Source organism: Molossus molossus, unplaced genomic scaffold (genome assembly GCF_014108415.1).
Source record: "Molossus molossus isolate mMolMol1 unplaced genomic scaffold, mMolMol1.p scaffold_m16_p_20, whole genome shotgun sequence".
Taxonomy (NCBI): Eukaryota; Metazoa; Chordata; class Mammalia; order Chiroptera; family Molossidae; genus Molossus; species Molossus molossus.
In genome coordinates, this window is record NW_023425356.1 from 24,660,026 (window position 1) to 24,672,028 (window position 12,003).

Sequence of the window (12,003 nt, forward strand, 5' to 3'; positions counted from 1 at the left end):
ATCTGGAGAGTATTATCCTAAGCAAAACAAGCCAAGCAGAGAAAAACAAATATCACATGATCTCACTTATCTGTGGAATATAATGAACAAAACAAACTGATGAACAAAATAGACCCAGAGACATAGAAGTAGGGTACAGACTGACAAACCTCAGAAGGCGGGGGGGTAGATAAACTATAGAACTTATATGCACAGATACATAACCAATGGACATAGACAACAAAGCTGGGGATGGGGTGAGGGGGGAATGGGAGGAGGGTGTCCATGGGGGAAAAGGAGAAATATCTGTAACACAAATAAATTAATAAAAATAATTTTTTTTAAAAAGTATGTAAAATGCTTGACAAAATACCTGACATATGGGAGGCAATGAACAAATGTTAATTCTTTTAAATTTATTTTTTAGCTAATTCTTATTACTATAACCGTCTAGACTTTTCTCTAGAACTATACATATAGCAGCTCAGGAGCAGGTGTTACTAACCAGCTATGAGGCCATACCTGATAGTATACAGACTAACCAGAAAACTGACATGTAAAGTTCATTTACTTTTTGCCATCAGGAATACTGAGGTGGAAAAATTTGGGAAGCACTGATATGTGTGAAGGTCATTTGCAAATAAAGCATGTCCACTGATAAGAAAACTAACAAATACTATTTGCAAGTATATTAGATAAGGAGTAATATAGTGTTGGTATTTAAAAAAATAAATTCCTGCCCTGGCTGGTTTGGCTCAGCGGTTAGAGCGTCGGCCCGCAGTCCAGAGAGACCTGGGTTTGGTTCCTGTAAAGGGCTCATACCTTGGTTGCAGTTTGCCCATGGGCACAGACAATAGGATGGTGAAAGCCGAGGGTAGGGCAGGAACCAGGTGGTGGGAGAGGGGAGGGAAATGAGAGGTACATCTGTAATACTCTCAACAGTAAAGATTTTTTAAACGAATTTAGCCCTGGCCAGTGTTGCTCAGTGCTTAGAGCATTGACTCATGCACCAAAGGATTTTGTGTTGAATTCCCAGTCAAGGGCATGTACCTGGGTTGCAGGTTCCATCCAGTTCCTGGTTGTGGCATGTGAGGGAGGCAACCAATCAATGTGTCTCTCTCACCCCTCTCTCTCTTATTCTCTCTTCCCCTCCCTCTCTCGCTTCCACTCTCTCTAAAAATCAATGGAAAAAAATATGCTCAAGTGAGAATTTTTTTTAATGAATTTAATGTTTTTCTTAGAGAAAGATCATGTAAATAGTTAATATGCTATAAAAAAAAAAAAAATTGCCCTGGCTGGTTTGGCTCAACGGTTGGAGCGTCGGCCTGTGGTCCAGAGAGACCTGGGATAGGTTCCCGCTAAGGGCGCGTACCTGGGTTGAGGTTTGTCCCCGGCCCTGGTTGGGTCGTGCAGGTGGCAGCCACTCGATGTGTCCCTTTCACATCGATGTTTCTCTCTTTCTCTCTCCCTCCCAATCTACTAGAATTTTCTGAAAATCTCTGAGATTGAAGAACAATGATGTATCTAATCTAAATATCATTTCTTCATGGCTCAGGAATATATTATTTTTTTTTTATCCTCACCCAAGGACATTTTTCCATTTTTTGTTCAGATAGAGTGGGAGGGAGAGACTGAGACAGAGAAACATAGATGTGAAAGGGACACATCGAGTGGTTGCTACCCGCACGACCCAACCAGGGCCAGGGACAAACTGCAACCAAGGTACGTGCCCTTAGTGGGAACCAAACCCAGGACTCTCTGGTCCGTGGGCCAATGCTCTAACCACTGAGAAAAACCAGCCAGGGCTACTTTTTTTTTTTTTTTAATAAATTTTTCTTTCTTTATTGACTTTAGAGAGAGAGGGAGTGAGAGATAGAAACATCGATGAGAGAGAACATCAATTGGCTGCCTCCTGCATGGCCCCCCCTGGGGACCAGGCCCACAGCCTGGGCATGTGCCCTGACTAGGAATCGAACCAGCAACCTCTTGGTGTATTGGTCGATACTCAACCACTGAGCTACACCACCAGGCACTTTTTACATATTTTTAATATTTACATCAACCCTAAGTGGTATACATAGTAATGTTATGAGATGTCTATATTATTTGTGGATTTCAATTTATGTAATATCTGTGCTTCATTAACAGGTATAATCAAAAGCTGACTCTTATGTTACTTGTTGTGAGATAATGTGTTTCAGTTTTTAGCTAAATTATATGGATATATTCTCATAATCAAAACCAACCCAACCTCTCCTAATTGCATAAATGAAAAATATGCAATTTGTTGCTATGTTAGGCTCAGTGTATATACCAAGAACTGGCTAGAAGTTCCACACCCATTCTCTCCTTTTTCCTTCCCTGTTTTATTAGATGAAGACATTCAATGAAGCTTGCCTAATGGTAAGGAAACCAGCCCTGGAACTTCTGCATCACCTGAAAAATACCAATTTTGCTCATCCAGCTGTACGATATGTTCTCTGTATCCTTTCCTGCCTGCGTGGGCTGTCTTGAGCCAGTGCTTTCCTCCCTCAATTGGGAGAAAAGAAGAAATGCAGGCATACTCTTTGTCAAAATAGAAGTGTTCCTTCTGTTAATGTTTTCTTTAACAAGTACTTTAGATGGGGAGAAGGGAACAGGAAAAACACTCAGTCTTTGCCATATTATTCATTTCTGTGCAAAACAGGACTGGCTGATACTGCATATTCCAGATGGTAAGAACTTCCTGTGCTATGGTTTGTTATCCTGTTACTATGGTATCTTTGTGGCTTTTAATTTTCTGAAAAGGCTCTCTAATGGCTACATAAGATGCCTTTGCTCCAGATGCAGAGTGGTCTGAACTAGTTCATCATAATTTCTTCATATTACTGACAAGAGGTTGCAAGGTGAAGTAAATGCAACAAGAAGAAATTCAACTAAAAGCTTCCTGGAGCCTTTTGATAATAACTATGAAGTATTTCGGCCCAGCAGTCCTCACTTTGATATGTAATGCCTAAGAGCATCAACTCCCACCTTAGAGATAATTACAGGCTTTATTGCCATCCAGAGAGCCTTTGACATAGTATTGATGATCAGCATTGCAGAGTTTAAAAACGTAAACTCTCGCCCTGGCCGGTTTGGCTCAGCGGTTAGAGCGTCGGCCTGCGGTCGGCAGAGACCCGGGTTCGGTTCCCACTAAGGGCGCGTACTTTGGTTGCAGTTTGTCCCTGGCCCTGGTTGGTCATGGGGGTGGCAGCCACTCGATGTGTCCCTTTCACGTCGATGTTTCTTTCTCTCTCTCTCTTCCTCTCTCTCCCTCCCACTCTATCTGTAAAAAAAATGGAAAAATGTCCTCGGGTGAGGATAAAAAAATAAAATAAAATAAATAAAAAATAAAAACGTAAACTCTCATACTTTGTACACATCCGTCCTTGTTTGTGTGCATCCACATTTTATGACTATCTTTAGAAACTCCCAGGTAGCTGAGGTGACCTTTAATTCACTTGGTATGCCTTGTGTGTGAAGTGTAATGATAATGTTTAATCTAACATGGACCAGACAAAAGTAAACCTTGGAAACAAGAAGGCTCGGTTGGTTGAGCATCCTCCCATGCACCAGGATGTTGTTGGTTCAATTCTTGGTCAGAGCACATGCTTGAGTTGCAGTCTCAGTCCCTAGTAGAGGACATGCAGGAGGTAGCCGGTTGATGTTTCTGTCTCGTAGATGTTTCTAGCTCTCTCTCCCTCTCCCTTACTCTGAAATCTTTTTTTTTAAAATATATATATGGAAGACCAAAGTCATTTCCCACAACTTAAAGAGTCCTAGAGTATTTTGAGTTGAATACAGTCAGTTCCTGCCTAGTTTGTTTTCTGTGCCCTTTTCTCTTTTAGCTCATCTTTGGGTGAAAAACTGCCGGGATCTTCTGCAGTCCACGTACAACAAACAGCGCTTTGATCAACCTTTAGAGGCTTCGATGTGGCTGAAGAATTTTAAAACTACAAATGAGCGTTTCTTGAGTCAGGTGACCAGACTCCCAGAAACTTGGTGCTGGACATTCTTTAAATAGATTTAATCTTTGTTGTGCCCCAAGTACTAATAGACTGTGGAGAACTAGTATCATGGTTGAGATAACGATACTATTTTCTGTTTCTTGCATATACTGTATTTTACTCACAGTGAACTCATAGTCTGAAACTTATTTATCTATGTGAAGTAGGGGCAGCAGTAGGCTGTTCCCATCTGTGGGTAGCAAAGTGAAGTCCAGATTAATTCATTGATTTTTCCAAGGTCATAGCCTCAAATCCTCTAAGGCACATTTTCAAGTATATAATTTTCTCCAGCTAAGATTATTTTTGGAACCAAAAATGTATTGATAAAATTATTTTTTAGTAATTCTTGAATATGACCTCTAGGCCAGGGGTTTTCAACTCGAGATATTTAGAATCATCTAGAAGCTTATTAAAAATGTAGGTGCCAAGGCCTTATTCTGGACATTTTTATTCAGAATCGTGTGTGCGTGTTTAAGCCCGAAGCAGAAATAGGCTAAAGAGCATTCACTTCCATACTGAGATCTCTTATAGGGTTTGCGAAATAGATTTAAACTGATCCTAACAACAAAACCTTTTCTTTGGTTTTAGATAAAAACTCAAGAGAAATATGTCTGGAATAAGCGAGAAAGCTCTGAGAAAGGCAGTTGTCTGGGAGAAGTAGTTGAACAGGTATAAAAAAAGACATGGTGTACTGTGCCATAACCAGAGAAGGCCTCTTATAAATAGGACTGTAAGCCATTGTCTCCCTTTTGCTACAGGGTATAACACGGGTGAGGAACGCCACAGATGCAGTTGGGATTGTGCTCAAAGAGCTAAAGAGGCAAAGTTCTTTGGGTACTTTTCACCTCCTGGTGGCAGTAGATGGAGTCAATGCTCTCTGGGGAAGGACCACGCTGAAAAGAGAAGATAAAAGCCCAGTAGGAAAACTGAGTTTCTCTGTTCTGGTTTCTCTGAGTTCTGGTGTCATATTATACATAGGCTGGGGCATAGTAGACATACAATGTATTTTCTTGCCCTATGAGTATTCGAATTAAGATGTATAGTGAAAATAGCATCAAAAGGAGGTGATACAGCCCTGGCTGGTGTGGCTCAGTTGGTTGGAGCATTGTCCTATACACCAAAAGGTGACAAGTTGGGTTCCGGGTCAGGGAACATACCTGGGTTTCAGGTTTGATCTCTGTTGGGGTGCGCAGAGGAGGCAGCTGATGGATGTTTCTCTCTCTGTCTCTCTCTCCCTCTCTCTAAAATCAGTGTTTTTTTTAAAGGTAATACCAAGTTCTATCCATTGAAAACTAAGGAAGAGTATTTTGAAAAGAACATGACAGCAGAAACTACATTTTCTTTCTTGGTCAATTTTTTCTTTCTATTCTCTTTCCAAAATGAGGCTCTGTGGTCTAAAAACAGAAGATCAGAAGCATCGAGGAAAAAGGTGGTTTGGGGCAGTGGGTATTTTCTCCCTTGGGGTATTCATTTGTTTGTTAATCCTCACCAGAGGATGTTTTTTTCATTGCTTTTTAGAGAGTGTAGGAGGGAGGGAGGAGAGAGAAACATCAATTGGTTGCCTCCCCAAATACTCGCCGACTAGGGCCAGGGATCAAACCTGCAACCCAGTCACATCCCTTTGACCAGGAATTGAATCTGTGACCCTTTGGTGCGTAGGCTGATGCTCTAACCACTGAGAAACACCAGCCAGGGTTCCCCTTGGGACTTTTTAACCTCCAGAAGCATGGTAGTTTTAGGGCCAACAGCTATGTAGGTTATCTCAGAGGCTATACCTTCAGGTACTGTGGTTACATAGCAGTTAAGGGTTTTTTAGTTGTCAGTTCAGTTGTCTTAAGGGAAGCATCCAGGCAGAGCAAGTAACGGCCTCTTCTTTCTGCTCCTATTCCCTCTCTTCCCCTCTCCCACATTTACCAATGTGCAGATTGCCCCACAGGAACTAGCACTTATTTACAACCTGAGGAAAATGGTGAACAATGATTGGGTAAGTGCATATGATACCTAACACATTTCAGAAAGAAATGTATTTTCATTTTAAAGATCTTCAACTACTTCATTGCTAGTACTTTCCAGTCTCTAATTTTATGAACAGAGAGATCTTATATCTTATTTAATTCCTATAACTGTACCAAGTTTAAAATTTATGTACTTGCTTTCTAATCTTTCCACTTAACTGGAGTAAGCTTATTCAAAACCCTTTTATTTAAATATTGGTATAATTAATTTGCTTATAATTGTTCAAAGTGTTTTTATATCTTCTGTCCTTTTTAGTTTCTCTAATTTGGCTTTTCCTCTTTTGTTTCAGAGTGGAGGCGCCATTGTGTTGACTTTGAGCCAGACGGGGTCTCTTTTTAAATCCCGTAATGCCTATCTGCCCCAGGAACTGCTGGGAAAGGTCAAATCATTGGAAAATTTGTTTTCCCTTAGATAGTCATTCTGTCTAAAAACATCTTGTTTTGTTTTTGGGGGGTTGCCCCCCTCCTTGCTCTTTTTTTTTTTCATTTTTGTTAGATTGTCAGTCTGTACCCTACTTTCACATCTCTGGGACTACCCTATTCTTCAGGCTGTTATGTTGATTATATTCCACAAATAAGGAACATTATATGATACTTGTCTTTCCTGCTTGGCTTATTTCGCTTAGGATAATACTTTCCAGGTCCCTCCATGAGGTCTCAAAGGATAAGAGCTCTTTCTTATAGCTGCATAGTACTCCATTGTGTATATGTACCACAGCTTTTTTTAAATTTTTTATTCTCACCCAAGGACATTCTTTCATTTTTTGTTCAGATAGAGTGGGAGGGAGAGAGAGAGAGAGAAACATCAACGTGAAAGGGACACATCAAGTGGCTGCCACCCACACGACCAACCAGGGCCAGGGACAAACTGCAACCCAGGTACACGCCCTTAGCAGGAACCGAACTCGGGTCTCTCTGGACCACAGGCCAATGCTCTAACCGCTGAGCCAAACCGGCCAGGGCTGTACCACAGCTTTTTTATCCATTCATCTACTGATGGACATTTGGGCTGTTTCTGGGTTTTGTTTTGTTTTTTACATAATTTCAGACTTGGAAAAAAATTATATTCTTGTATAACTTCACCCCGAATCCTAAAATGTTAACACTTTACCATACTTGATTTATTATTCTCCCTCTGCCCCTCTCTCTTTCCATTTGTTTTTTTCTGAATGTGACAGTAACCTGAGACACAATGCCTCTATCTGAAAATCATGTGTACTTCCAAAAACCAAATATATCCTAATATGTAACCAATGCACAGTTATCAAAATCAGGAAGTTGATGTCAATGTAATACTGTTACCTAACCTATAGAACTTATTCTGATTTTGCCAGTTATCCCAATATTCTTTTTCTTTTTTTTTTTTTTGGTACCTGCCCCTAGCAGGAACTGAACCCAGGACTCTCTGGTCCGCAGGCCAACGCTCCAACCACTGAGCCAAACCGGCCAGGGCTATCCCAATATTCTTTACAGAAAAATCCCTGGACAGTGTGTTGCATTCAATTGTCATGTCTTTTTTTTTTTTATACCCTCCCCCACCCCACCCCCAAAACTCCAGTTGTCATGTCTTAATCTCCTTTAATCTGGGACAGTTCCTCAGTCTTTGTCTTGTATAATCTTAATGTTTATATTTTTATTTTTGAAGAATATATACCAGTTGTCTTATGGGTTATTTTCTTAGGTTGTCTGATGTTTTCTTCTGATTATATATGATATTAGAAGTGATGTGTGTTTTTAGTGCATAATATTGGAGGCACATGAAACCTATTTCTCCTCCTACTGGAAATGTTAACTTTCAACACTTAGTTAAGGAGGTATCCTCAGTAAAGTTACTATTTTATTTTTATAATGAATAAGTACCTTGTGTATATATTTGATACTAGGTAAATACCCTGTTATTCCTCAAATTTCTCCTTACTAGTATTAGTATCCATTGATGGTTCGTCCTAAATCAGTTATGATAATTACAAAATAGGTATTTTCTAGTTCCTACATTTCCTCTAAATGTATCAGTTGGCAGTCTATTATATGTAAGAACTTTACTTTCTCCTTTATGTGTTTGTTTCAGTGCAGACATGTGGATTCCTTTTTTTTTCCCTTTTTTTTTAATTGATTTTTAGAGAGAGAAGAAAGGAGAAGGTGAGAGAGATAGAAACATCGATGAGAGAGAACATCGATAGGCTACCTCCTACATGCCCCGTACTGGAGATTCGGCCCACAACCTGGGCATGTCCCCTGACCAGGAATCGAACCGGCGACCTCTTGGTGCACGGGTCGACACAGACATGTGGATTCTTAACATTGACTGTTGTTGTTCATTTTGGTGCTTAAATTATCCCAGATTTTGCCAGTAGGAGCTCCTTTAAGCTGGCTTCTATATCCTTTTAACATGTATCCATCATTCTTTATCTACTTCTTTACTTTTTTTTTTGGTACAAGAATATGTTTCAGGCTCATCGTGTATTTTCTGTGCCCTAGTCCTAAAATCAGTTTAATTTGCTTTAGAGGAGAATGGTATTTAGAAACCAAAAGTGAGTGTTAGGTGTACTTATTGCTACTAAGGTGTCACTTTTAGGCCCTCCAGCAGAGTTGGTAAATAGGTATATGTAATATCTGGATGTATATGTACTATATGCATATGTGTTTATGCACACACAGCTATATCTGTTTCTCTGTGTTAAAAAAAAATCCATGAGTTCAAATCAAAAAATAAAAGAAAGGCAAGAGGGAAAAAAAAAGAACCCACAAAAAATAAAATAAACAAACTATGAGTTCATACTGATAGTTGTAATTTCAGGAAAGTGTCACAACATTCACAATATCCCTCCCCTTTCCTTATTTGTAACCCTGATCTCCAACAATAAGAAATCTGCTGTTATTATCCACAGTATATTCAATAATTAGCTCAGTCTTAGATTACAGTAAAAGTAGTTTCAGAATTGCTAACCCTTGGATGTATAAAAAATAAGCTATGAACTAGAGTGCAATATTTATGTAGTTTTTGTCTTTAGCCTAAGGATCTTTAGTCCCGATACTCTGTTGAGAAGTTAACTTGGTATACACCTAAAACTAATATAAAATAATATTGAATGTCAAAATAAAATAGATTTTTTAAAAAGAAGATAACTTGGGTTAGTTTCCCTTACCCCTCAGTGTTATGTTTGAAATCTGAGATACAGTAGTCCCCCTCTTACATGTGGTTTGCTATCCGCAATTTCAGTTACCCATGGTCAACTGTGGTGTGAAAATATTAAATGAAAAATTCCAGAAATAACTCATAAGTTTTAAATTGCACACCATACTGAGTAGCGTGATAAAACTATACACTCCATCCTGCCCAGGACATGAGTCATTCCTTTGTCTAGAATATCTACACTGTATATGCTCCCTGCCTTTAGTCACTTAGTAGCTGTCACAGTTATTATCTGCTGCCACAGTATTGCAGAAATTGTATTTAAGTAACCTTTGTTTTACTTAATGGCTCTAAAGCACAAGAACAGTGATTCTATCAATTCAGATATGCCAAAATGAAACTGTAATGTGCTTTCTTTAAGAGAAAAGGCAGGCTAGCCAGAGAATAGGTAGTAGAGTAGAAGAAAATTAAAGACCTTATCTTCAAAGTGTTTAAATAAAATTGATCTCCGTGCTGATTTGTCTTTTTTTTCCTGCTTATTTGTCACTTAAGAGTTACTGTATTTTTATCCTTTTTCTTCTCCAGGAAGGATTTGATGCCCTGGACCCCTTTATTCCTATCCTGGTTCCTAACTATAACCCAAAAGAATTTGAAAGTTGTATTAAGTATTATTTGGAAAACAATTGGCTTCAACATGAGAAAGGTTAGTTGTTTAATTTTTTCCTATAAGGGCTTTATGTTCTCAGCAAGAGTCCCACTGACAGAGCCTTGACCTCATCTTCCTTCAGCAGCAGGCTATAATTTATATTTCAATTTTTTTCCTTTTATCTTGACTTTTTTCTGGCTGATCAGATGATAAGGTGTGAGGGTCAGAGATATAAGGTTAATTTACAAAAGACATTGTATTTCTCCCTAAGATCTCATAGTGTCTAAAATAAGATGCACATGCTAAGAGAGGAGACCAAACCAAGCCCAGTCACTTGGTTTGGGTTGCTGCCATAGTCTTATTGTTGTATTTTCTTTCTTTTTGTTTTTTAATTTTTTTTTGTTCATTGTTGCATTTATTCGTCATTCAACAAACTTTGACTTACTCTTAAGCTAGGACACCCACAGAATATTTGCTAGTGTTTAAAAGGCCACCCCCACAGCAAACCAAATCCTTGCTGTGTCTGTCCTAGTCTGTGTACATGAAAGCATTCCAGCTGTTCTTTTTTTTTTTTTTTTTATCCTCACCCGAGGACATTTTTCCATTTTTTGTTCAGGTAGAGTGGGAGGGAGAGAGAGGAACACAGAGAGAGAGAGAAACATTGATGCGAAAGGAACACATTGAGTGGCTGCCACCCGCACAACCGACCAGGGCCAGGGACAAACTGCAACCGAGGTACGTGCCCTTAGCGGGAACCGAACCCGGGTCTCTCAGGACCGCAGGCTGATGCTCTAACCGCTGAGCCAAACCGGCCAGGGCCCAGCTGTTCTTTTTTTGGGGGGTATGTGCCCCTAGTGGGAACCAAACCCTGGACTCTCTGGTCCGCAGGCTGACGCTCCAACTGCTGAGCCAAACCGGCCAGGGCTCCAGCTGTTCTTTTTACCCTTGCCCTCAGCTTAGGAAGGGAAAGGAGTAGAATGATATAGAGGAAAAGGAAAGGCTGTTCTATCACTAGATAATAGAGAATTAGTTATAATTAGAAGAGATTATTAAAGGAAAGAATGTTAAGCAGTTATAGCATGATGGGTTGGAAAGCACAATGGAGAGATTTCTGATGGGGTTGGAAGATTTGACAAAGTCCTAAAGTCCAGAAGATATTCTTGGAACAGAACGAGAGAGAGATGCTGAATTGGAAGAATAGAGACAGAAAAGGAAATTATGCATAGAAAATATAATCGTTTATTAGGACAAAGGATCTAGAAGTGAGGTCTTTTGGAAGTGCTAGTTACATCAGAATAGAATCTGGATAATGTAGCCTCTAAATACAGAATTTTCTGGGTGTAACATAATACTGCAAGAGAAAACTGCAAATTATCTGTGTTTGACTTCATTTTAGCTCATACAGAAGAAGGGAAAAAGGAGCTGCTATTCCTAAGTAATGCGAATCCTGGGCAGCTGGAACGGCTCTGTGCCTACCTCTAAGCTGCAGTCAGAACATACATGGAAGACAATGGATGTTACTAGACTGACCCAATCAGATGGGGGACTCCCACAGTACACATGAAGAGCTCATGGGACTGGGCTGGACTGCAGTCAGCTCCCACCTTTCATTGAAATGTGTTCCTTGTAAAGTGATTATAATGACAATAAGATATCCTTTTGTTCCTGAAGCTAGTATCAGTTCATTATATGTGGTTTTCACATTTTAATCAATCATGGATCTTTTCCTTAAAAATTAAATTATCTTTCTTAAAGTGTTGTTGTATTAGATCTATAAGATGGGAAGAGTCTTCAGATTGGCCAAATTGAATTTCTCTGGCATTCTGCTTGTTGGGTATCCAAAGAGACTAAAAATTCCAGTAGTACTGTTTTCCAGGCCTTATTCAATTTAGGAGTTGAGATTAACAGCTTAATTTCTCCCTCCCAGACACTTACATTCACTTCCTGTTTACACTTTTATCAGTGGCCCCTGAGAACCTTACTTAAAGTCTACCTGAAACTGGCAGCTCTGTACAGTACAGCCCCTTTGTACAGGTTCCTGAAAGAATTAAGTAATAGCCCTGGCCGGTTTTGCTCAGCGGTTAGAGCATCGGCCTGCGGTCCAGAGAGACCCGGGTTCGGTTCCTGGTAAGGGCACATACCTCGGTTGCAGTTTGTCCCTGGCCCTGGTTGGTCATGCGTGTGGCAGCCACTCAATGTGTC

At 39.8% G+C, this 12,003-nt stretch overlaps 1 protein-coding gene across 4 annotated transcripts in view; it reads left to right on the forward strand.

Moving 5' to 3' along the window:
- The window catches only part of DAP3 (death associated protein 3), a 39,784-nt gene extending 28,295 nt beyond the window's left edge, over positions 1–11,489 (forward strand). For 2 of the 4 annotated variants that reach the window (XM_036272126.1, XM_036272125.1), the window contains 9 exons: positions 2,353–2,461; positions 2,601–2,693; positions 3,849–3,979; positions 4,596–4,676; positions 4,766–4,924; positions 5,932–5,991; positions 6,313–6,402; positions 9,741–9,858; positions 11,198–11,487. In XM_036272126.1, the coding sequence (XP_036128019.1) occupies positions 2,353–2,461; positions 2,601–2,693; positions 3,849–3,979; positions 4,596–4,676; positions 4,766–4,924; positions 5,932–5,991; positions 6,313–6,402; positions 9,741–9,858; positions 11,198–11,283 (927 nt within the window). In that variant the 3' untranslated portion in view covers positions 11,284–11,487. Of the gene's footprint in view, positions 1–2,352; positions 2,462–2,600; positions 2,694–3,848; positions 3,980–4,595; positions 4,677–4,765; positions 4,925–5,931; positions 5,992–6,312; positions 6,403–9,740; positions 9,859–11,197 lie in introns of all 4 variants that reach the window. The other 2 variants (XM_036272128.1, XM_036272127.1) reach the window with 2 other exon arrangements.
- Positions 11,490–12,003: the final 514 nt, after the last annotated feature.